Source organism: Anomaloglossus baeobatrachus, chromosome 5, assembly GCF_048569485.1.
Source record: "Anomaloglossus baeobatrachus isolate aAnoBae1 chromosome 5, aAnoBae1.hap1, whole genome shotgun sequence".
NCBI lineage: Eukaryota > Metazoa > Chordata > Amphibia > Anura > Aromobatidae > Anomaloglossus > Anomaloglossus baeobatrachus.
In genome coordinates, this window is record NC_134357.1 from 277837569 (window position 1) to 277861058 (window position 23490).

A 23490-nucleotide genomic window follows, 5' to 3' on the forward strand; every position below is an offset into this window, starting at 1 on the left:
ATCGTTCGCCAAACAAGCGGTCGCCAGAACACGGCAAACCGGTTAAGAACCTCTTGGAGGCCGAGTCTGCCTTCCATTCGCGCAGCCACATGACCCTGCGGACTGCCACAGAGTTAGCGGATGCCACAGCTGTACGGCTAGCAGAGTCTAGGACTGCGTTCATGGCGTAGGAAGAAAAAGCTGACGCTTGAGAAGTCAAAGACGCAACTTGCGGAGCAGAATTACGTGTGACAGCATTAATCTCAGCCAGACAAGCCGAGATAGCTTGGAGTGCCCACACGGCTGCAAAAGCCGGGGCAAAAGACGCGCCCGTAGCCTCATAGATGGACTTCACCAGAAGCTCTATCTGCCTGTCAGTGGCATCCTTTAGCGATGAGCCATCTGCAACCGATACCACAGATCTAGCCTGAGACGCCGACTCCTCTACAGTAGGAGGCGGGGGAGAGAGATCCAACACCTGGTTGATGGACGAGATAAGATCATTCACTAAGGCGTCCCCTTCAGGTGTATCAAGGTTAAGGGCGACGTCAGGGTCAGAGTCCTGAGCTGCGACGTCCGCCTCGTCCTCCAGAGAGTCCTCAAGCTGGGAACCCGAGCAGCGTGAGGAAGTCGGGGAAGATTCCCAGCGAGCCCGCTTAGCCTGTCTAGGACTGTGGTCCGGGCAGGAGTCCTCCACGTGAGACCTAGGGCCCAACCTGGGAGCGCGGTGCGGCGCGGACCGAGAGGGGCCTGGAGGCGACGATCCAACAGGGGCCGGGGCCTGTGTAAGGACCGGTCTGGATTGCAAAGCTTCTAGCAGCTTGGCAGACCATTTGTCCATAGACTGAGCCATGGATTGTGAAAGTGACTCAGAGAGTTTCTCAGCAAAAGAGGCGAACTCTGTCCCTGCCGCCTGGACAGGGGGAGCAGGGGGGTCTACATGAGCCGAGGGTCCCACTAGTGACCGAGGCTCCGGCTGAGCAAGCGAAGCAGGGGTCGAGCATTGCTCACAGTGAGGGTAGGTGGAACCCGCAGGTAACATAGCCCCACAAGAGGTACAGGCCGCAAAAAAACCCTGTGCCTTAACAGCTTTGCTCCTTGTGGACGACATGCTGTTGTCTCCTAGGAGAATGATCACTGAGGGTATATGGGCAAAAAAAAGGGTATACAGCCCGACCGAACAGAAATATATATATAAATACGTATCTATTCCGGCACCCTAGGGGGACCAGCACCGGGTGACCGGTGTGGCTTACCGACCGCTAAAAAGCGGAGTGTGTGTCCTCCAGATTCCCTGCCTTAGGTCCCCCGGAGCTGCAGAGCTCTTCACTGAGAATCCTCCACCGGCAGAATGCCAAAAAATGGCTGCCGGAGCTCTCAGGGGAGGAGTGGAGCCGTGGGCGGCGCCAGGAAAGTGCGGGAATCTGGGGTCCCCACAGTGATCGTTGAGGGGGGAGGAAACATGCAGGATGGTCCGGCCCTCACATCCGACGTCAGGTCGGCAGTCCCGCCCTTACCCCTGACAGGCAGGCCCGGGGGCGGGATTTTTGCGACTAGGCCGCGATGAAGCCGGGGACTAAATTTGAGACCGCGCCCGACAAGCAGGCACGGTCGGCGCGGAAGTCCGCCGGCCTTCTGAATTCAGCAGCTGCCGCAGCGTCCGGGAAGAGGGTGCGCTCCCACAGTCCCCTATGGGGACACAGAGTACCTTAGAGTTGCAGGGCCCGGTCCCTGAGGTTGAATAGACTCCGGTCCGGCAGATTCCCACAGGGGCTGCGGAGGGAGCACAGTCCCAGTAATGGATGACCGCTCAGGATCCCACTTCTCCCAGAGCCTCTAAGGGATGGTGAAGGAGACGGCATGAGGCTCCGGCCTTTGTACCCACAATGGGTACCTCAACCTTAACAACACCGCCGACGTAGTGGGGTGAGAAGGGAACATGCCGGGGGCCCCGTGGGGGCCCTCTTTTCTTCCAACTAATATGAGAATGCATGAGTGGATGTGTGCCTCCTTCCACACAAAGCATAAAACTGAGGAGCCCGTGATCCACGGGAGGGTGTATAGGCAGAGGGGAGGGGTTACACTTTTTTAAGTGTAATACTTTGTGTGGCCTCCGGAGGCAGAAGCTATACACCCAATTGTCTGGGTCTCCCAATGGAGCGACAAAGAAATAAAATTCCTTCTTATTTATCATAGGTCTACGCGTTTCAGAGACAAAACCATCTCCTTCACCAGGACAAGAAAGAATCATACAACAGTGGATGCAATACAGTTTATATAGAAGTGACTGAGACTGCCACGTCCGCAAGCATGACTCAGAGCCTTGCAGAAAAAAAATATGTTGGGAACATGCAGGATTCTATGGAAATAATATATATTAAGGGGGGGATGGTGTTTCCCTCCATGAAGAGAATGTTATGTTCTAAATGTGTGAGAAATTCCACACCCCCCCTTAATATATATTATGTCCACGGGATCCTGCATGTTCCTAACATTTTTTTTTTTGCACATGTACTTGTACATTGATGACTATCATGGTAATCATCTTTATATAATTTAATTTCTGCCTGTTAATTGCATTTAAAAGTCATTATATATATTTATAGACTTTTTTCCACTCTATGTTCCCCCTCTTTCTCTTTTTGTACGTGACCTGTTCTCATGGAGTAGAGGTCAGGGGTAAAATTTGCACTACCTTTCTAAACCGATGTTACCTGGGTTTGTAGACCAATCTTCCTTGTTTCCATTCTGATAATGTTTCATGGAATGACACAAACGAGATTAGAGTTTCTTTTTTATGCACTTTATTTAACAAATTTTATTAGCATTTATATGTTTGTATTTATATATGTTCGATTTCTTGTAGTATATGGTGTAATTCCATTTCACTTGCCAATTTTTCAGAAACGGGGCAGACAGAATTTGAGTTTCATTTTTATGCAGTTTATTCAACAATTTTCATTATCATTTGTTCTTATATGTTGGGTCATTTTGTAGCATATGGTGAAATTTCACTTTTGAATCTCCCTTGTATAAAAATTATATATTTTTTGCTCTTTTTTTCTGCAAGGCTCTGAGTCATGCTTGCGGACGTGGCACTCTCAGTCACTTCTATATAAACTGTATTGCATCCACTGTTGTATGATTCTTTCTTGTCCTGATGAAGGAGATGGTTTTGTCTCTGAAACGCGTAGACCTGTGTTAAATAAAGAAGAAGGAATTTTATTTTACACCCTGGATCCGTGTGGTTTCTAGCGCAGCATATAATCCGTATTCCTTTCAAAAATGTTTTCTCTGCGTTCCTGTTTGGGGCTGCAGCTGACCACATCCAGTATATGTGCGCAAATAGGAGTTGTGACTGGCACAACTCCATCAGGTGAGTGCAATCCTAGCACTGTCTCTCTCCAAAACCCATTACCTGGTAAGACCCTATTGCGCTTCTTTTTCCACAGGTTTCCATTTTTTCCACTCTGGTTCAGGACACAGTACGGGGTCAGTGGTGGCGGACTGCATGAGAGGATTCATAAACAGGATACCTGATACCCAAAGACTACTACAATGGGGCATACAAAATGCGTAACTTCAACCACTCCCCACTTTAGGGCCTCATCTCGGCATTTTCACATGATGTTGAACACTATGTGCTACCTACTGTATGTAAGGGCAGTAGAGCAAAAAAAAGGGTGTTTGCAAAGAGTTGGTTCTATTTAATGTTAGATTAATGATGGACGAATAGTAACTATTCGTGTGCAGATCATTTGTAACGAATCCCAAAGTACTATTCTGGTACTCGTCACGAACCTAATGCAAATCAAAGGAGAACTCGAGGATTTTTCATGAAGATTTCCCAGAAAAATGCTCGGGTTTCCCATTGCCTTGCTTTAGGTTTGTTATTCGTGACAAATACCGGAATAGCACTTTGGGATGCATTACGAATAATCCGAACATGAATAGTTACTATTCGCTCATAACCATTAGAGATGCTGTTGGTCCTGATATAGAAGAGGAGATATTTCTGAAATGGATGTGTGATAAAAAACTTCATGTAGACTTGAGGGCCCATCACTGAGAGCGTGGACCTACCTCACATTTTGTGCTGTGGAAATGGCAAGAAGATGTGGTGGCTGCTGAAAAGGACTGAGAAAGAGGGAGAGTAAAGGCCGCTTTACACGCAACGACATCGCTAACGAGATTTTGTGACGCACATCTGGCCTCGTTAGCGACGTCGTTGCGTGTGAAACGCAGGAACGACCATTAACGATCAAAATTACTCAAATAATCGTTGACGCGTCGTTCTAATCCCAATTATCGTTGCTGTTGCAGGACGCAGATTGTTCATCGTGCCTGCGGCAGCACACATCGCTATGTGTGACACTGCAGGAACGAGGAACTACAGCGTACCTGCGGCCGTCGGCAATGAGGAAGGAAGGAGGTGGGCGGGATATTTCGCCCACTCATCTTCGCCCCTCCGCTTTTATTGGACGGCTGTCGTGTGACGTCGCTGTGACGCCACACGCACCGCCCCCTGAGATAGGAGGCGGTTTGCCGCCCACAGCGACGTCACACGGCAGGTAAGTATGTGTGACGAGTGTAAGCGATGTTGTGCGCCACGGGCAGCGATTTGCCCGTAACGCACAACCAATAGGGGCGGGTACGCTCGCTAGCGATATCGATACCGATATCGCTGCGTGTAAAGTGCCATTAACACATAGTGGCTGCTGGCATTGTAGCTTATCCTAATCACTTGAACAGCACAGTGGCTCAGTGGTTAACACTGTTGCTTTGCAGCGCTGGGGTCCTGGGTTCAAATCCCACCAGAGAGTTTGTATGTTCTCCCCGTGTCTGCCTGGATTTCCTCCGTGTTTTCAGGTTTCCCCACACTCTAAAAACATAGTGATATGGAAATTAGATTGTCCCCAATGGGGACAATGATGATAATGTATGTAAAGCTCTGCAAAATATGATGGTGCTATATAAGCATAAGAGATAATACTCAGCTGCTAGAAACTAGTGAATCAGTGCGCGCAGTACAGAGCAAAGTTAACCATGAAGTTGTGCCTGCCCAAGCAGCTTCATTACACACATGATAGGACAATGCTGGGGGTAACATGTGGAAAGATAACATTGGTGTCTGTGAGCTGTGACGACCACCAAAGTCCAGCTACAAGCATTTACCGGATGCTCCGATTTCAGTTAATAGAAATGTATGACAAAACGTCAGGAGGTATGTCTACTTCAGCCTATATGAAGGGAGGAGAGTCCTTATAAAACTCTAACATATATTAACAGTTTTATTTCTAAATATAATCTGTTTATTAAAAGACAAATGATACAAAAAAACACTAAAAAAATCAGGCAGAAGTAGAAATCAGAAGGGATAAATATATGGCTATGCCACCACTGTATAGTCCTCAAATACTACACCATGGGCAAATTGTCACGAGGTTAGAAGTTATTTCTTTAAAATAGTAGCAAAATTCTAAGGGGCATTTTCAAGTTTGGAAGGTGTTCCTTATCCATTTTATTGCGGATAACTTCCGTATTGGAGGGGGTTTGACAGTTGGGACACACTGAAGAGCCCCTTATGAATGAAGTAGTGGTTAACCCACTCACTCCATTAATTATTATGGCAGTGCTGAAGACCAGCCAAGTGATATCTCAGATGGTCTCACTGAGAATGAATGGAGAGGCAGTGCAGATGATCAACCACAGCTCTATTCACATGAGCTCCAGCGATCAAAAGGCTATCCAGTATACACATTGGTTCATTTCCAAACTCAAGAATATCTCTTTACGAGGTCAATAATATATACAATTGTTACAAATTCGAGCAACATTAGCTAAAGTAACCCTATACTACAAGACAGATGCCGGACAGCTTGGTCCCTGGTGTCAGGAATGCAAGTAGGCGATTAGCCACAGTAAAAATCAGAAGGGACAATTCAACAATTTGTCAACTCCAATAAATCTTGAGGGCTATCGTCAGGATCATCCTCTGGACTGCTCCGGCTCAGTGCACTAATTATGGGATGAGTCCAAGATGTGGCTTCTGTAACATGACTACAAGAGAAGAAGACAGTGATTTCATTATGGAAAAGAAAACCAAACAGTTGTGTCACCGAAAATAACACGGAGTTCAAAACTTTTCAGAGATCATTTTATTAAACAGTTTATATGGGAGAAAATCAGGACCACGTCATTTTTCATTTTTATCTCCTATTTTTCCAAGAGCCACAACTTTATTTTTTCTGCTGACAAAGTTATATGAGGGCTTGTCTTTCTGAGACCTGTATCTTTTCCATTTTTTTGGTTGGTGGAGCTGTTTATTGTGAGCTGACGTTTTTATTGATCCTATTTTTGGGTAGAAACAACAACTTGATCATTCTTGTAATATTTTTTTAGCTGAGTTGTGGCAACAAAAAACCTGTAATTGTGGCAATTTGTTTTTTTTTCTCTTTACAGTTTTTACTATTTGGGTTAATTGATTTTATATTTTGATAGATTGGCCATTTATGGACGCAGCAATGCCAAAAATTTATAAATATGTCTTATGTTCCAGGTTCTCCAAAGTAGCCACCTTTTGCTTTGATTACTGCTTTGCACACTTTTGGCATTCTCTCGATCAGCTTCAAGAGGTAGTCACCGGAAATGGTTTCCACTTCACAGGTGTGCCCTGTCAGGTTTAATAAGTGGGATTTCTTGCCTTATAAATGGGGTTGGGACCATCAGTTGTGTTGTGCAGAAGTCTGGTGGATACACAGCTGATAGTCCTACTGAATAGACTGTTAGAATTTGTATTATGGCAAGAAAAAAGCAACTAAGTAAAGAAAAATGAGAGGCCATGATTACTTTAAGAAATGAAGGTCAGTCAGTCCGAAAAATTGGGAAAACTTTGAAAGTGTCCCCAAGTGCAGTGGCAAAAATCATCAAACGGTACAAAGAAACTGGCTCACATGAGGACTGCCCCAGGGAAGGAAGACCAAGAGTCACCTCTGCTGCGGAGGATAAGTTTATCCAAGTCACCAGCCTCAAAAATCGCAGGTTAACAGCAGCTCAGATTAGAGACCAGGTCAATGCCACACAGAGTTCTAGCAGCAGACACATCTCTAGAACAACTGTTAAGAGGAGACTTTGTGCAGCAGGCCTTCATGGTAAAATAGTTGCTAGGAAACCACTGCTAAGGACAGACAATAAGTAGAAGAGACTTGTTTGGGCTAAAGAACACAAGGAATTGACATTAGACCAGTGGAAATCTGTGCTTTGTCTGATGAGTCCAAATTTGAGATCTTTGGATCCAACCACCGTGTCTTTGTAGAAAAGGTAAACGGATGGACTCTACATGCCTGGTTCCCACCGTGAAGCATGGAGGAGGAGGTGTGATGGTGTGGGGGTGCTATTCCATCCGATTTGCGTTTAGTTGGACCATCATTTATTTTTCAACAGGACAATGACCCCAAACACACCTCCAGGCTGTGTATGGGCTATTTGACTAAGAAGGAGAGTAATGGGGTGCTACGCCAGATGACCTGGCCTCCACAGTCACCAGACCTGAACCCAATCCAGATGGTTTGGGGTGAGATGGACCGCAGAGTGAAGGCAAAAGTGCCAACAAGTGCTAAGCATCTCTGGGAACTCCTTCAAGACTGTTGGAAGACTATTTCCGGTGACTGCCTCTTGAAGCTCATCAAGAGAATGCCAAGAGTGTGCAAAGCAGTAATCAAAGCAAAAGGTGGCTACTTTGAAGAACCTAGAATATAAGTCATATTTTCAGTTGTTTCAGACTTTTTTGTTAAGTATTTCATTACACATATATTAATTCATAGTTTTGATGCCTTCAATGTGAACCTACAATTTTCAGAGTCATGAAAATAAAGAAAACTGTTTGAATGAGGTATGTCCAAACTTTTGGTCTGTACTGTATATATTTATTCTCTTTATTTTTAATGGAGGAGGCAGGGATTCAAATTTCTATGGTTTTTTTTTACCTTTCATTTTAGTTTTTAGTCTCTTTTGGGAAGTTGAACCTGCGATCGGCCAATTGCTTATGCTATCATCTACAACAACACAGTATTGCAGTATATATAGAAAAATAGTGTTACATAGTCCATGTTATTTGAATATAGAAGAACCAATTCGTAGGGCCAGATTTGTTCCTCTTCATTAGCAATATATAAAAGATCCCGGTCTCCTGTGTATGCCAGCCACAGGCTAAACTCCCTGGCAGTATTATCATGGCAGGCACGGTAGTCTTCAGCAGACCTCTGGCTGCCACTGCAACCAATTGACAGTCCATGACCAAGTCACCCAAGTCACAGGGAAAGATGATGGCATTCAGAAGGGTGTGCCCCCGGGCCAAGCGCCCTACATCATAAATTGAAAGGGAAGTTTAACAGGTTGCTAACAGCAGCAGGCAGAGCTCAGCTCCTCCCACTGCTATGAGGCAGATGGTGGCTGAATGACACAGTCATCATCTACCAGGAATAGTACAGGCTCAGCTTCTGAGCCCACTCCCAAGATGTACAGCACGTTTTGCTAAGAGGTGAAAGAATACACATCACCAGTCTTTTTTACTCAAGAAAACAGTGGGCAGCCTCAAGCTGGAGATTTTTCTAAATATCATTTATTATGGAAAGGACTCCATAATGTCACCCTACAAGACCTGACGTTCTAACAAATGTTGGGCCTGAACTTCCAGGTTGTGACATCCCAGATCTCCCAAATCTTTATGGAACCCCTTAATGGGAAAGCACGAGATTTTGCTTATTATCATGAGATCTTAAGCTTTTAACTGAAACAGCGCTGCCATATTATGTACCCAGCAATTACTGATATTATTAGCTATCATATTTGATATACTGATGCTGCCTATTGGGAACTGCTGAAATAACACGGCAATGCTGTTTTAGTAAAAATAACAAGATCTCATACTAAACAAGATTTTGAGAGTGAAGGAGGTGGCAGAGATTTGGGGGATTACACACTGCACAGCAGGACTGCATTCTAGTTTGTAAAATCACCAATCTGAAGCTGCTGGTGATAGGAACTTTTTAAAGGGAATTTGTATTACTGGAAAACCCCTTCCTAACTGCTAAAGTGCCAGAAAGACCCATGTACTCATATACTGCAATACTGCAGTTAATAAAGGTACCGTCACACATAACGAGATCGCTAGCGAGATCGCAGCTGAATCACCGTTTGGTGACGCAGTAGCGATCCCGTTAGCGATCTCGTTATGTGTGACACCTACCAGCGATCAGGCCCCTGCTGTGAGGTCGCCGGTCGTTGCAGAATGGTCCAGGCCATTTTCTTCAAAGGCGCTCTCCCACTGTGACACACAGATCGCTGTGTGTGACAGCGAGAGAGTGACAAATGAAGCGAGCAGGGAGCAGGAGCCGGCGTCTGACAGCTGAGGTAAGCTTGTAACCAAGATAAACATCGGGTAACCAAGGTGGTTACCCGATATTTACCTTAGTTACCAGCCTCCGCAGCTCTCACGCTGCCTGTGCTGCCGGCTCCGGCTCTCTGCACATGTAACTGCTGTACACATCGGGTTAATTAACCCGATGTGTACAGCAGCTAGGAGAGCAAGGAGCCAGCGCTAAGCAGTGTGCGCGGCTCCCTGCTCTCTGCACATGTAGCTGCATTACACATCGGGTTAATTAACCCGATGTGTACTGTAGCTAGGAGAGCAAGGAGCCAGCGCTCAGTGTGCGCGGCTCCCTGCACACACAGCTAAGCGGTGTGCGCCGGTAACTAATGTAAACATCGGGTAACCATACCCGATGTTTACCTTAGTTACCAGTCTCCGCAGCTTCCAGACGGCGGCTCCGTGCAAGCGCAGCGTCGCTTGCACGTCGCTGCTGGCTGGGGGCTGTTCACTGGTCGCTGGTGAGATCTGCCTGTTTGACAGCTCACCAGCGACCATGTAGCGATGCAGCAGCGATCCTGACCAGGTCAGATCGCTGGTCGGATCGCTGCTGCATCGCTAAGTGTGAAGGTACCTTAAGTGGTTGTCAAGTAGTAACTCAAAGTAGGAAATGAGAAAACCAACGAGAAACATTACCAATCAATTATTGGCAATATCTAGTAGAGTAGATCTATACTGTATATACACATTTATTATATACCTCATTTAATATAACCCATGTGTTCAGTGTCAATTTTTGTTGCTGAATGTATATGAACAGGCTACTAAAATATTCTTCGCTATCACTATCACACTGGTCTTTGCTGTGGTTGGAGAATTTTCACTCTGATCAGAGCACAGACCAGTGTCACAATGGAAGATAGTGAAGTTCCAGAAAGGTAGGGAAAATATTTTATATTCTATTTTTTCATAAAACCTTTTGGTAAAGGGTCCTCTATAAGCACTGCACATGCCCAAAGCAATAGTGGTGTTCAGAGACACATTTGCAAGAATGGATCCATTACAAACAGAAAAAAACCCAACAGATTAATAATGGAAAGCAAATTGTGTACTTATTTGTGCTCTGCCTGTAATGGATCCAGTTTTCTTTAATACTGGATTTGTTAATAAACGACAACTGGATATGTGACCACAGTACTCCGTATGTACATAACAAGATGTGACTCCGACTGCTGACTTACTTGATAAAGTATTTGATACCATCTGCTGTGTAAGCTTCTTCCCATCCATAAGGAAGGCCTGAGGAGAGGGAGACATATACACATTGATCAGGAATGCTCCCAGAAAACAGGAGTCACAAGCTGCAGCCCGTTCCTAACATGACTACCAAAGTTACCGAGAAATAACGGTCCACTTGCCTCTGCTGTTTTTGGGTTTACATTTTCCCTCCCAAGAGCCTCAACTTTTTTGTTTTCCCTTTGCCGTAGCTGTGTGAGGGGTGGTTTATTGTGAGAATAGCTGCAGTTTTGGATGAAAATAATAATTTTATCATAAAATGAAGTGAAAAAGGGGAAAAAAATCCAAATTCTGCCATAGATGTGGGGTTTTGTTTATGATAAAAATTACTTGCCAACATTATTCTACAAGTCAGTATGATTAGAGAGATACCAAATGTGCAAAGATTTTTTTTAATTTTGGGCAGTAAAATAAAAATTCATAAGTTTGTAAACAAAAAAAAAAAAAGGGGGGTTTTTGTCGCCATTTTCCAAGATTCGTAACATTTTCTCTGACGCCTCATTGGGGGACACAGGACCATGGGTGTTATGCTGCTTATCCATAGGAGGACACTAAGTAGATGCAAAAATGTTAGCTCCTCCCCTGCAGTATACACCCCCTGGCCCAGCCAGGCTACTTCAGTTTTAGCTTAGTGTCTATAGGAGGCACATCTCTGCAAACTACTGCAGCAAGAATTTTTTGTTTTTAGAGGGCGACGGTTCCTTTGGGGACCGATTTCCCAAAACCATCAACAGGCGGGAACGCGGAGTATCGCCTCCCCGTACCCCCTCCTGCGACGCTGGATCCTAGGCTGTTCCTCACTGGACGACAGGTCTCATGGCACTGATTTTCCAGAGCCCAGAGCAGATGAAAACTTCCTTACTCCCTCTGGCAGGGTCTGAGTTGATACACTGCACCAAGTGTGACCAGGCATCAGACTGCCATCTCCACAGGAGCTGAGGTGAGATCATCCCGATTTTTCCAGAGCACAGAGCAGATGAAAACTTCCTCACTCCCTCTGGCAGGGTCTGAGTTGATACACGTTCTGTGACCAGGCACAGCAGGCGTCAGAATCTGCACACTGGCTCCCTGACAGGAAATTGGAGCAAAGGTCACACTGACTGGATGCACATGGGCTGTGATTGCAGACTCCTGCATAGCATTCCACCTGTGGCGGGGGAGGGGAGAGCTCCCAGGACTCAGTGTAGCCGCAGCTGTGGTACACTTATAGAGGTTTTTCTGTCCACCATTGTTGTGCAGTGCTGGAGGAGGGAAGGGGAGTCCCTTCCCACCATTTTTTGTTTATTATATTTTCTCATGCCTTCTTGTCAGAGCAAAGCCCCGTCCCCTCCGACACTCGATAAGCCACGCCCACCCTCACACAGGATCTGTAGAGCATTGCTCCCTCTTGTTATGATCAGAGCCTGTGGGCGTGTCTCAGAGCTGTCTTCCTCCTTCCCACAGGAACTGTGACACAGGAGGAGGGGGGAAAGGGCCATCAGTGTTCTGGGTGAGTTATAGCCTCACTTGCATATTAGCTCTGCATAGCATTGCTCCCTCATTACAATCAGTTTGTGGCTCATCAGCCAGGGGCTGAAGTCACATGTTTTATGCCCTGCACAACTACAGCAACAACTATAAGACGCTGAGCTACTAGGGGATGATAGCACCTCTTCCTTCTGTGAGTCCGGTGCCCCTGTAGCTTACCCCCCCGCCACCACCGCAGCAACCGCTGCCAGCCCAGAGCCTACGGCTCCCAGTCCCCCGGAATGGGCACAGTTCCCAGAACCTGGTGCTGGCTATGCAACATTGTCCTCACACCCCTCGGGGCCCCTGGACAGAACGCTGCCTGATGACACCTCTATAGAGGGTCCTTTTGATAAGAATCAGCTCTCTGCTTCACCGGTTACAGATCAGAAAAAGGGCATGACCCCCAAGGTTCTCCCTCTGGGGTACACAGATGGGGTTCTCCCACATGTTCCGCGGTCTCTGAGGAGACGGAGGAAGGGGAATGATGTTTGTACCGGCATGATTCCTTGGTTTCAACCTCCCCGAGCGATCAAGCTGCGATGGACTTATTGCAGCAATCAACCAAAACTCTGCGTGTGGAAGATCTCCCATCCACTATTACTGACAATGCGGTCTCCTTTAAAAGGGTGAAGACCTTTGCTGGTGGCTTCAGTCCTCTTCCATATCGAGAAGGAGTTTTTCTCCCCCAAGTGGACTGGCTACTCCTGACCACGGACGTCAGCCTCTTAGTCTGGGGAGCAGCGTACTGGCTCCACACTGCTTCGGGACGTTGGACACCCCAGGAGTCTTCCCTTCCCAGAAATCATCCTGAAAATCAGCGCGATCTCCTCGCGCTCAGGTCATTCCCCCCTTCTGCTAGCAGGTCGTTTGATTCGGGTCCAATTGGACAATGCAACAGCTCTGGCGTAGGTCAATCGGCAGGGAGGTACCAGCAGCAAGACAGCTTATCTCGAGGCCCTCAGGATCCTCACCTGGGCCGAATCGACGGGAGTCTGTGTTTTCAGCGTTACACATTCCGGGAGTAGAGAACTGGGCGGCGGACCTTCTAAGTCACCAAGGACTGGCTGCAGGAGAGTGGTTTCTCCACCCAGAAGTGTTCCCACACATCAGCACTCACTGGAGTACACCAGACGTGGATCTAATGGCCTCAAGGTTGAACGCAAAGGTACCCGCGTTCTTAGCCAGGTCACGTGATCCACAGTCCATTGGCGCGGATGCTCTAGTCTCCTGAAGTCGTTTCAGTCTGCCTTACATGTTTTTCGCCTCTGCCCCTGCTGCCGCGAGTCATCAGGAAGATCAAGGCAGAAGGAGTCCCGGTGATACTAACAGCACCGGACTAGCCCAGGTGCGCCTGGTATACTGAATTAGTACAATTGCTCATGGCGCCTCGTAAGCATCCCAGACCTGCTGACCCAAGGGCCCATTTCCCATCAGAACTCCAGAGCCCTGAAGCTGACGGCCTGGCCATTGAGACCTGGACTTTAACAAGAGAGAGATTCTCTCCTGCGGTTATCTCCACCATGTACAGTGCCCGAAAGCCGGCCTTCATCCCGTTTTTACTACCGTACGTGAAAAACTTTCCTTTCCCAGTGCAGGGAATCTAATGTCCAACCTATGCCTCTGGCGATCCCCAGAATGCTTGATTTTTTTTTTGCAGTCAGGTTGCAAAAGGTCATCTCTCTCGATATTCTATCAATACCGCCTAGCTTGCAATCCGCAAGTCAAGACTGTCCTCAAGGGTGTTTCCCATCTAGTTTCCCTGTATAAACGGTCGCTGGACCCATGGGACCTCAATCTCGTTTTGGACGGTATCCAGAGGTCCCCTTTTGAACCTCTTAAGGAATCTTCTCTTGCTCTTCTCTCCTGGAAGGTAACATTCTTAGTGGCAATTACGTCCATCAGACAAGTTTTCGGAACTGGCAGCACTCTCTTGCCACGAACCCTTTCTGATCTTTCATCAGGACAAGGTGGTTCTACGCCCCCTTCCAGATTTTGTTCCGAAGGTTACTTCCCAGTTTCATATGAACGAGGACATTGTTCTGCCTTCCTTTTGTCCACACCCAGTCCATGGGGTGGAAAGGGTTCTATATTCGCTAGACCTTGTGAGGGCTCTCAGATATTACGTACCTAGGACAGCCCCTTTAGGAACATAGACTCCTTGTTCGTCATTCTTGAAAGGCCTAAGAAAGGAGAGGCAGCTTCATAGGCAACGCTGGCTCGCTGGATTCGCTCTGTGATCCAGGAGGTCTACCGCTTGCAACTCAAGCCCATTCCTAGTGGGCTGCGGACTCATTCCACGCGAGCAGTTGGCGCCTCTTGGGCCATTAGGCATCAGGCTTCAGTGGAACAGAGGTGTAAGGCTGCGACCTGGTCTTGCCTACATACTGTTTAAAAAAATTACTGAGTCCATACCCAGGCTTCGGCTGAGGTGAACCTAGGTAGGAACATTCTGCAAACGATAGTGGAGTACCTATCTCAGTAGGCACTCCTGGCTATCTGGGACTGGTTCCTAGTCCTTGGGTTGCGTTGTTTATTGTTTACCCACCCATGGACTGCTTTAGGACGTCCCATGGTCTTGTGTCCCCCAATGAGGCGTCAGAGAAAGAAGGATTTTTGTGTACTCACCGTAAAATCTCTTTCTCTGAGTCTTCATTGGGGGACACAGGACCATGGTGTATGCTGCTGTGACTAGGAGGCTGACACTAAGTAAACACAAAAAAGAGTTAGCTCCTCCCCTAGCAGTGTACACCCTGAGCCGGAGGCGGATCTATGCCAGTTTAGTGTACAAGCAGTAGTAGGAGAAACCTGAACAACCAACAAGTAATCAAGGTAATACCAAGAAAATACGTGTGAGGAAACACAGTGACTTATATAGACCTCTAGATAAATATTATATTATATAGATATATACACACACACATAGATATAAAAACCTATACAAGCCGGGTGCGAAAAAACACTGTCCCGTAAAGAACCGGGATAGACCGGCAAACTAGGACAACCCAATATCCAAACAGGGTGGGTGCTGTGTCCCCCAATGAAGACTCAGAGAAAGAGATTTTACGGTGAGTACACAAAAATCCTTCTTTCACTATCGTTTCATTGGGGGACACAGGACCATGGGACGTCCAAAAGCAGTCCCTGGGTGGGTAAAGAATCAATAACACAGATCCAGAAAAAACAATCTGTGAGAATGCTCTGTTCAAATGTGCACCGCCCTTTTCATAAGTGCGCGACAGCCGCCTGCCACATCCTTCTCCCAAGACAGGCCTCAGGTGACGTCTGGGTGTACACCTGGCGAAGGTATAAAGGTTGGACCACGTGGCGGCTTTTCAGACTGTTCGGCTGGCGCCTGGCGTCTGATTGCCCAAGACGCCCCAACTGCGTGGGTGGAATGGGCTTTTACTCCGTTCAATGAGACTTGACTCAAATCCTATAGGCCTCTGATATGGCCGATTTGATCCATCTTGCAATGGTAGTCATGGATGCCGGCATGCCCATCTTGTGACCAGTAGCCAGGAGGAACATGCTGTCTGAATCACGGAAAAGCGCTTTTCTCCAGACGCTGGATTGTGGCCCCCTGGTTCTAGCGGGGAACGAACTGGCTGGACGAAACATCTTGACTTATGGCCGAGATGGTCGGAAAAAGACCGACGGAGCCCACACCTGCCGCTTGAAAGGTGCCCGCGAGAGACTCGCCTGTAAACCTTACTGTAGGCAGGCCAGAAACACCGGGAGCAACAGAGTCAGCGGAGATAAATTGACATTGACCTCGCACCACTGAAGGAAGGTCTTCCAAGTGCGGTAGTAAATCTTTGAAGACGAAGGCTTCCGAGTCCCGACCAAAGACTGCACCACCCCTGGAGCAAAGACTGCCTGGGCTAGCAACCAGGATTCAAGAGCCATACCGTCAAATTGAGAAGCCCTGAAATTTGATGGAAGAGAGGACCCTGAGACAGCAGGTCCGGGCGATCTGGGAGCCGGCATGTGGCGTCTGCAATGAGCTGCGCGAGATCTGCGAACCATGCTCGACTGGGTCATTCTGGGCAATGAAAATCACTGTAATGCCCTCTGCCTTGATTTTCTTGAGAGCTCATGGGATCAGTGGCAGCGGTGGGAAGATGAATGGAAGTCTGAACTGATTCCACAGAACGATGAGGGCGTCGACTCCTAGCGCTGAGGTAGTCGGCTACACAATTCTCCACGTCGGGGAGATGTACTGCGGAAAACCTGGAGTGGTGAGACCCTGCCCACTGTATGATCTTTTCCACCTCTCTCGTCGCCATGGCGTTCCTTGTGCCGACCAGGTGATTGATGTATGCCACTGCAGTGGCGTTGACCGACGAGATCCTGATCGGCCATCCCTGTATGAAGCGCAGAAAACTTCTGTAGTGCTCGAAGAACAGCTCTGTTGTCTAAAAAACGTTGATAGGGAGCCGGCTCTCTTGGGGAGACAACCGACCATGAGTCGTGTGATGGTGGAAACACGGCTCCCCAGCTTCGAAGACTGGCATCTGTGGTGACTGTGCCAGTGCACCGGTCAGCAAGACCTTCTTCTGGAAGGATCTAGACCTCTGGTCCCCCATAGAAGCGAGTAGTGGGTTCCCGGAGGCAAATGGATCCCGCGAGCCAAGGAAAATATAGAATTGTCCCCCTCTGTTCAGCAGGGTGAACTGCAGGGGACGCAGGCAGAAGCGGGTAAGCGGAACGGCCTCTATTGTCACCACCATCCAACCGAGGCCTCTCGTGTCAAAACGTATGGACACCGTCTTGGAATGGCGGAGGATCCTGAGGTCTCCTTGGAGGGACACAATCCTTTCCTGCGGGAGGGACACACATCCTTGGGAAGTACCGAACTCTATGCCTAGGAAGGTAATCATGCGGGCCGGGGTCAGAGAGGATGTCATCCAAATGGTGAGCTAGCCGAGTTGGGACAGAGCCGATGGTGACCTGAACACTTAGGAGACAGTCGTCGAAAGAAAACCTCTTGATCAGCTCAGCAAGTGGACTGGGTACGGAGTCACTAAAAATACCTCTGGGGTGCGGGATAAAACATGGCCGCCGCCATAACCCTTGTGAACACATATGATACAGATGTAAGGCCGCAAGGTAGCAAACTGCTGATGAACTTCTGCTACTGTGAAGCGCAGGAATTTCCGGCGCTGTTGGGCAATCGGAAAGTGCGGGTATGCGCCCTTCATGACCAGCGAAGAGAGGAATTCTCCGAACTCCAAGGAGGCAATCACAGATTGGGACAAGTCCATGCGAATCTTCCGGGGTCTGACGTATCTGTTGAAAAACTTGACAAAAACAGGGCGCACAGTGCCCTCTTTCTTGGGGACGAAGAAAGGATTTGAGTAGATTCCCCGAATCGGTCCGAAGTTGGAGCTGGTAAAAAAACGACTTGGTGAAATTGATGAGAACTCTATCTTGTACCCAGAGTCTAGAAATTCTCTGACCCAGGCGTCCGTGATCAAAGGCAGTCAGACGTGTGGGAGAGAAACAGGCGCCCCTCCCTACCTGATCTGCGCAGGTGCGCGAAGACCACGAGTCATTTAGCGGGGTATCGCTGTGATCCGGACGTCGATCTGGATGGCTGGCGAGGCCTAGAATGCCAGGAAGGTTTTGTATCGAAGGACGGATTCTTCCTGCTCCTCTGCGGGGATCTGGTTCTCTTAGGGATACGTTTTGGACTCAGCTGTGGAAGAGAGGTGCTCTTACCTCCTGTGGCCTCGGCGATAATCTGATCCAGCCTGACCTCAAACAGACGACCTCCTGCAAAGGGAAGGGCGGTAAGGGATTTCTTAGAAGCCGTGTCCGCGCTCCCGGATCTGAGCCAGGACGCCCGATGGATGGCCCCCGTGGTGCTAGCTGCTTGCACTACGCAGTCGGCTGCTGACAGAGATACATTGATCATGTACTCACCCGCTAGAGCAATCCGTGCTGCAATGTTGAGGAACTCAGGGTTGCTTGACCCAGAGCGAAGACCCCTGCGGGGAGTATCGGTCCCAGCCACCCTGGCCTCCGCGACCCAGACGGCAGCGAAAGCAGGTGAAGGGACCGCGCCCACCACCTCAGGGCCGAATCTCTCTGTTTTCGAATTCTCTAGGAGCGAGGCCCCCTTGTGTGATGACAGGCGGGAAAAAGGGAGGGCGACCCCAGGCGGGCCTGCCCATTCCTTCCTTAGTACCTAAGGGAAGGGATAAAGTAAATCACTGGACTTACCATTGTTGAATAACTTATCCGGTTGTTGCCTGTGCCTGCGTAGAATTTCAGCAATTTCTGAGAGGTCACAGAGTTGCCTGTGGGCCGCTAAACCCGTTTGAAGGGGACAAGCGAGCTCTGGGTAGCCATGGAGTCCGTCTGGAGGATCAACTTTTGATTTACCGCTTCAACCAGATTATGCCCCATACGTCTGATGCCGGCCGTAGATCTGGATCCGGCAGTGGGGCTGCCTCCGACTCTTTTCCTGAAAAGGTCAGACGGGCCCAGGGGCAGGAGGTACTCGTTTTCTCTTAGCCATCATTGGGGGACACAGCACCCTCCCTTTTGCCCTGTTGGGCCTTAGCTTTTTTCTGTCTCAGTACTTTTTTTTTCTGAGTATTCACTCATGTTTTTTTTTACTTGTTCTCCTACTGCTTGTGTACTAAAACTGAAGTAGCTTGGCTGGGCCAGGGGGTGTATACTGCAGGGGAGGAGCTAACATCTTTGCATCTACTTCGTGTCCTCCTATGGATAAGCAGCATAACACCCATGGTCCTGTGTCCCCCAATGATGGCTAAGAGAAAACAATTTTATGGTGAGCACACAAAAATCCGCTTTTTATATTCCCATCAACAGAGCTGGGACGGGGCTTGTTTTTGTGTGGTAAGCTAACGGTTTCATAGATAACATTTTTGATCACTTTTTACTGTATTTTTTTAGAGATGTGTGGGGACCAAAAAATCTACAATTCTAGCATTTTTATTCTCTTTATGGCATGTAATGTAAGGGTTAATTAATTTTATTATTTGATAAAACAGACTTTTATGGACTTGTTGATGTAAAATATGTTTACTTTGTTACTTCTTTATTTTTACCGGAGGAGTGTGGGGATTCAATTTTTTTTTTGCTAAGGTCACTTAGAGGCTTTGACCTGTGATCGTTTGATAGCTTATCCTATATACTGCAATACCACAGTATGACAGTAAATAATATAATCACAGTATTTAGTGTATAGTAAACATCATAGTCTGTGGGTGAGCTTCATAAGAGGTCCAAGATGGCTGTTACAGGGGCCTTTAGCTGGCCCTTGGCTGATATGGTATCCGATAGGTGCCCAGTGATCAGATTGCAAGTTGCGATGTGAGCCTCTGCGCTCCAACACCAGCAACCCCTTCATTTAAAGAGGTGGTCAACTACAATGTATAGTAGCCACAACGATTTAAAGCTGAGAAAGAAGGCTTTTTCCAAATACCTTCTGTTGCCAATTCTGCCTGTGACTGGCTCTATTGCTGTCTGCTCAGTCCCCATCACGTGACCCAGGCTGCAGCTCCCTCTGATGTCCGGTGACGTCACGTCAAGTTCCAGAATTGGAAGTTGACCTGATATCACCGAGGCGGGACCCAGTTTCCATACGTGACTGGGGTGTAGGCGGAGTTTCACCGCACATCACAGTCCAGCATTGCACGTGCTTTCGGCACTCTGTTAAGGAAAACAGTGAATGAGAGAATGCACATAATGGTGGGCTGTGACATGCGGTGAAACTCCGTCCACAGCCCAGTCACTCAGGGAGACTGGGTCACCTTCCAATTCCAGAAGTTGATGTAACATAATCGGGCATCAAAGGTCACTGTAGCCCGAGCCATGAGATTGGGGATGAGCGGATAGCTATAGCACCGCTCACAGGCAGAAATGGTAACAGAAGGTATTTGGAAAAAACATTCTGTACCAGCTTTAAATTGATGTGGCCACTATAAACTCTAGTGGACCACTGCTTTAAGGTCTCATTCACATATCAGTATTTTAACAGTATTTGATCACTATTTGTATGCCAAAACCAGGAGTGTCTCTAAAACACAGAACAGGTGTCAATCTTTCAATTATAGATTTTTTCTATAAGTGCCTGGCTTTGACATACAAATATTAATGCAAAAATACTGGCGTATAAATGAGGCCTAAAGGGAATTGGTCAGTAGGATCAACCCTCCCCTGGCTAGTACCAGTAAATCTCACATTTACCTATGTTTTAGGTGTCATTCAGTTTTTATAGCATCCAGTATGGGTCAGTTATAAAGAGTTGGATTGGATTCTCTGTACTGGATAGAATATCAGAGCATGCTAGAAACGAGCAAAAGAAACCTTAAGAAAAAGGAACCATGCAGCTGGAGAGACCCAGGATTCTGGGAAAATGACACAAATGTAATCTAGGGATGTTACAGAAAAGAGTTAATACCAGACTCACAGTCAGCTTCTATTAGTGAACGTACAAATACCGACAGGTCCTTCGCTTCTGCTGCTAAAGCCGACATGACACCCTGTCTATTTTTGCCCAGGATTTTCATTTGAGAAGACAACATTGGGGCATGATCACTGCAAAATTGGTAGAGAAAAGAAAGCAATGTATAACATTTCTGTAGTAAATTTATTGTCATAAATGGATCACAATATGTTAAGGTGTATTCACACTACATCTATGGGGGGGACGACGACAAAACCTTCATTGTTATTCTGTGTTGAAAAGTTTATGATTCAGACAAACACCTAAATTAGCGCAGCATGATGTCTCAATGTGTCCACTAATGCCTTGCTGCGCTAAGGTCCTGCAGATTTGATTATCACCAAGGGTCACCTCTCGTTATATTTTGTATATGAACCCCCACTCATATTACTGTTAAACTTATCGGTTAACCAACGTTACTATGAATGTTCCCATAAAGATTCTGTTCTTGAAGGTGTGCATTCATATGTGTCATCAGCACTTCCTTCCCTCTGCACCCACCGGCTTTCACCAATACACTGCAGATAATTGTGTGACTTGAGGACCGTGAGCAGAGAAGGCACGATTGTACTGGCAATAGCAAGCCCAAAGTGCAGTCACAGAAACAATTTAGCATTAATACCATTTCTTCCCAACTGTAATTCCATTAGATTATGCTGCCTCCCCTCCTGTTATAACCATAGTGTATAGCAGGCTGCACTATTGAATTCCTAATAGTGTTGTATCTCCAAAATGCCCTTTCCGCTGCGGTGCCTCCATGATCTTTTCATATCGGTGTCAAAGGCGCTATTGGGGCCTGGGTCAATTGTTGAGGTGACTAGTTAGAGGGGGCGACGCAATAACTGTGTTTTACTTCTGCCGTAAATCCTTACCAAAGACTTAGTGTAGAGCCTGAATTGTCTGCCAGCGCCTCATGGATATTCTGCAAGGAAAAGGAAAATGAATAATTATTTGGGTTATCTAGGTATTAACATATGTCCAGGTCGGACACATGGGGTTTCTTTATTGTACAGGGATGTCAGACCCAAGAAATTGATTCCAATATCCCTCTAAAGGCTGCTTTACACACCACGATATCGCTAGCGATCTTGTTAGCGATGTGACACGCCCAGATCGTTGTTACGATTTGCCGAGATCGCTCATAAGTCGGTTTTGTAGCGGTCACACGTACACATCTCACAAACGATGCTACATCATTCAGCGATATATTGTTTGACCAAGGCGGTCGTGTGGATGTTGTTCGTCGTTTGCAGGGTGTCAAACGTACCAATATGTCTTCTGTGCTCCAAATGACGAACAATATTTTGAAACTGAACGACGTGTCAATGATCAACGATTTTCACCCTATTTGCGATCGTTCGGGATTGCATGTAGGTGTCACACGCCGCGACGTCGCTAACGATGACGGAAGTGTGTCACGAAAATCGTGACCCCAACGACATATCGTCAGATAAATCGTAGCGTGTAAAGCGGCCTTAAGTAAACAAAGCCAAATTTCTTGGCTGTGAATTCATGAGCAATTTTATGCTTAGGGTTGAAATCTTCTTCAACCCTTTAGAGACAGAGCCAATTTTGACTTTAGTGAGGAACCCCCATATTTCAAATCTGACCTGTGTCACTTTATAACTTAATATGTCTTCATATCTCAGGGATTCCAAAAGTGTTTTTTTTTTTTTTTATCGTGACACATTGTACTTTGTTTGTGGTAAATTTAAGACGATATGTTTTGTGTTTAATGAAAATATCTGAAATTTGACAAAAATAAAAAATTGACGTGACTTTGAGGGCTAATAGGTCAGTAAACCCCAAGATGGAAATCCCATTTTACAAATTGCACCGCTCAAATTATTCAAAACTACTTTCAAGAAATGTATTAATACTTTAAAGGGAGTAATGCAAAGTGGAATTAAACTAAAATGTTGCTTTAGCCCCAAATTTTTCATTTACACAAGGGGTAAGAAAAAAAATGGACTCCACAACTTACTGCGAAATTTCAACCAAATGCGGCAATACCCCATAAGAGGTGGGAGCACTGTAGGTACACGGAGGGTTTTGGGAATTTTATGGAAGAGTAGTTTAGGCAGGAATAGATTGCTTTAGCCATAATATATTTGAAGTGCCAAAAAAGCAGAAACTCCCCACAAGTGACCCCATTTTGGAAACTACACCCTCAAGGAATTAATCTAGGCGTGTAATGAGTATTTTTTAATCTACAGGTGCTTCACATAATTTTAGAAGAATGGACTGTAAAGTCTCCAAAAAACGGGAATCTTGACAAAAACAACCCTATGGAACCATTCAGTGGACTGAGGAATATGCAGTTACTTTGGATGGACATTGAGGGATTAAACAATAGTAATATGGATGTAGGTTATAAAGACTGAACAATCCAACTCTTATTTACCAGATCCTAAGCTAAAGTGTAAAACTGGTATCACTGTACGCCCCCTCATCCTTGTACTAGTGTTAATACATCTCTACTATTCTGTGCTCATTTTTGCAGTCCCTATATATAACAGTTCCCTGCTACCCTGTGCAATCAGTTCCCATTCACAGAGGTACCAATAGCAAAATGTTCATGTGCTCATATTTTGTAACCTAAACACAGGTCAGCCCACCAAACAGGAACTTATCACCTATACTATGGGTAGGTGATAACTTGTTTTAACCCCTTCAGAATAAAGTTCCTAAATACCTTATCTTTAAGGCAGTCACTTACCTCAACAAACTGCATTAGTTTTAACGTCGACATTTCATATGCCTTTCGTGCCGTCTCAGATTTTCGGAGTTGACAATCAAGGACCGTGATCCTGCGTTTCAAGTCCTGTATGCAGTCCTATGCAAGGGAAGAAACTGGAGC

At 46.7% G+C, this 23490-nt stretch overlaps 1 protein-coding gene across 3 annotated transcripts in view; it reads right to left on the reverse strand.

The window, feature by feature from the left end:
- Positions 1–2808: 2808 nt before the first annotated feature.
- The window catches only part of STXBP4 (syntaxin binding protein 4), a 108813-nt gene continuing 88131 nt past the window's right edge, over positions 2809–23490 (reverse strand). For 2 of the 3 annotated variants that reach the window (XM_075349523.1, XM_075349521.1), the window contains exons 13-18: positions 23350–23466; positions 21503–21552; positions 20595–20722; positions 10588–10645; positions 5063–6039; positions 2809–3175 (exon numbers count right to left, since the gene is read on the reverse strand). In XM_075349523.1, the coding sequence (XP_075205638.1) occupies positions 5922–6039; positions 10588–10645; positions 20595–20722; positions 21503–21552; positions 23350–23466 (471 nt within the window). In that variant the 3' untranslated portion in view covers positions 2809–3175; positions 5063–5921. Of the gene's footprint in view, positions 3176–4604; positions 6040–10587; positions 10646–20594; positions 20723–21502; positions 21553–23349; positions 23467–23490 lie in introns of those variants that run through there. The other variant, XM_075349522.1, reaches the window with a different exon arrangement.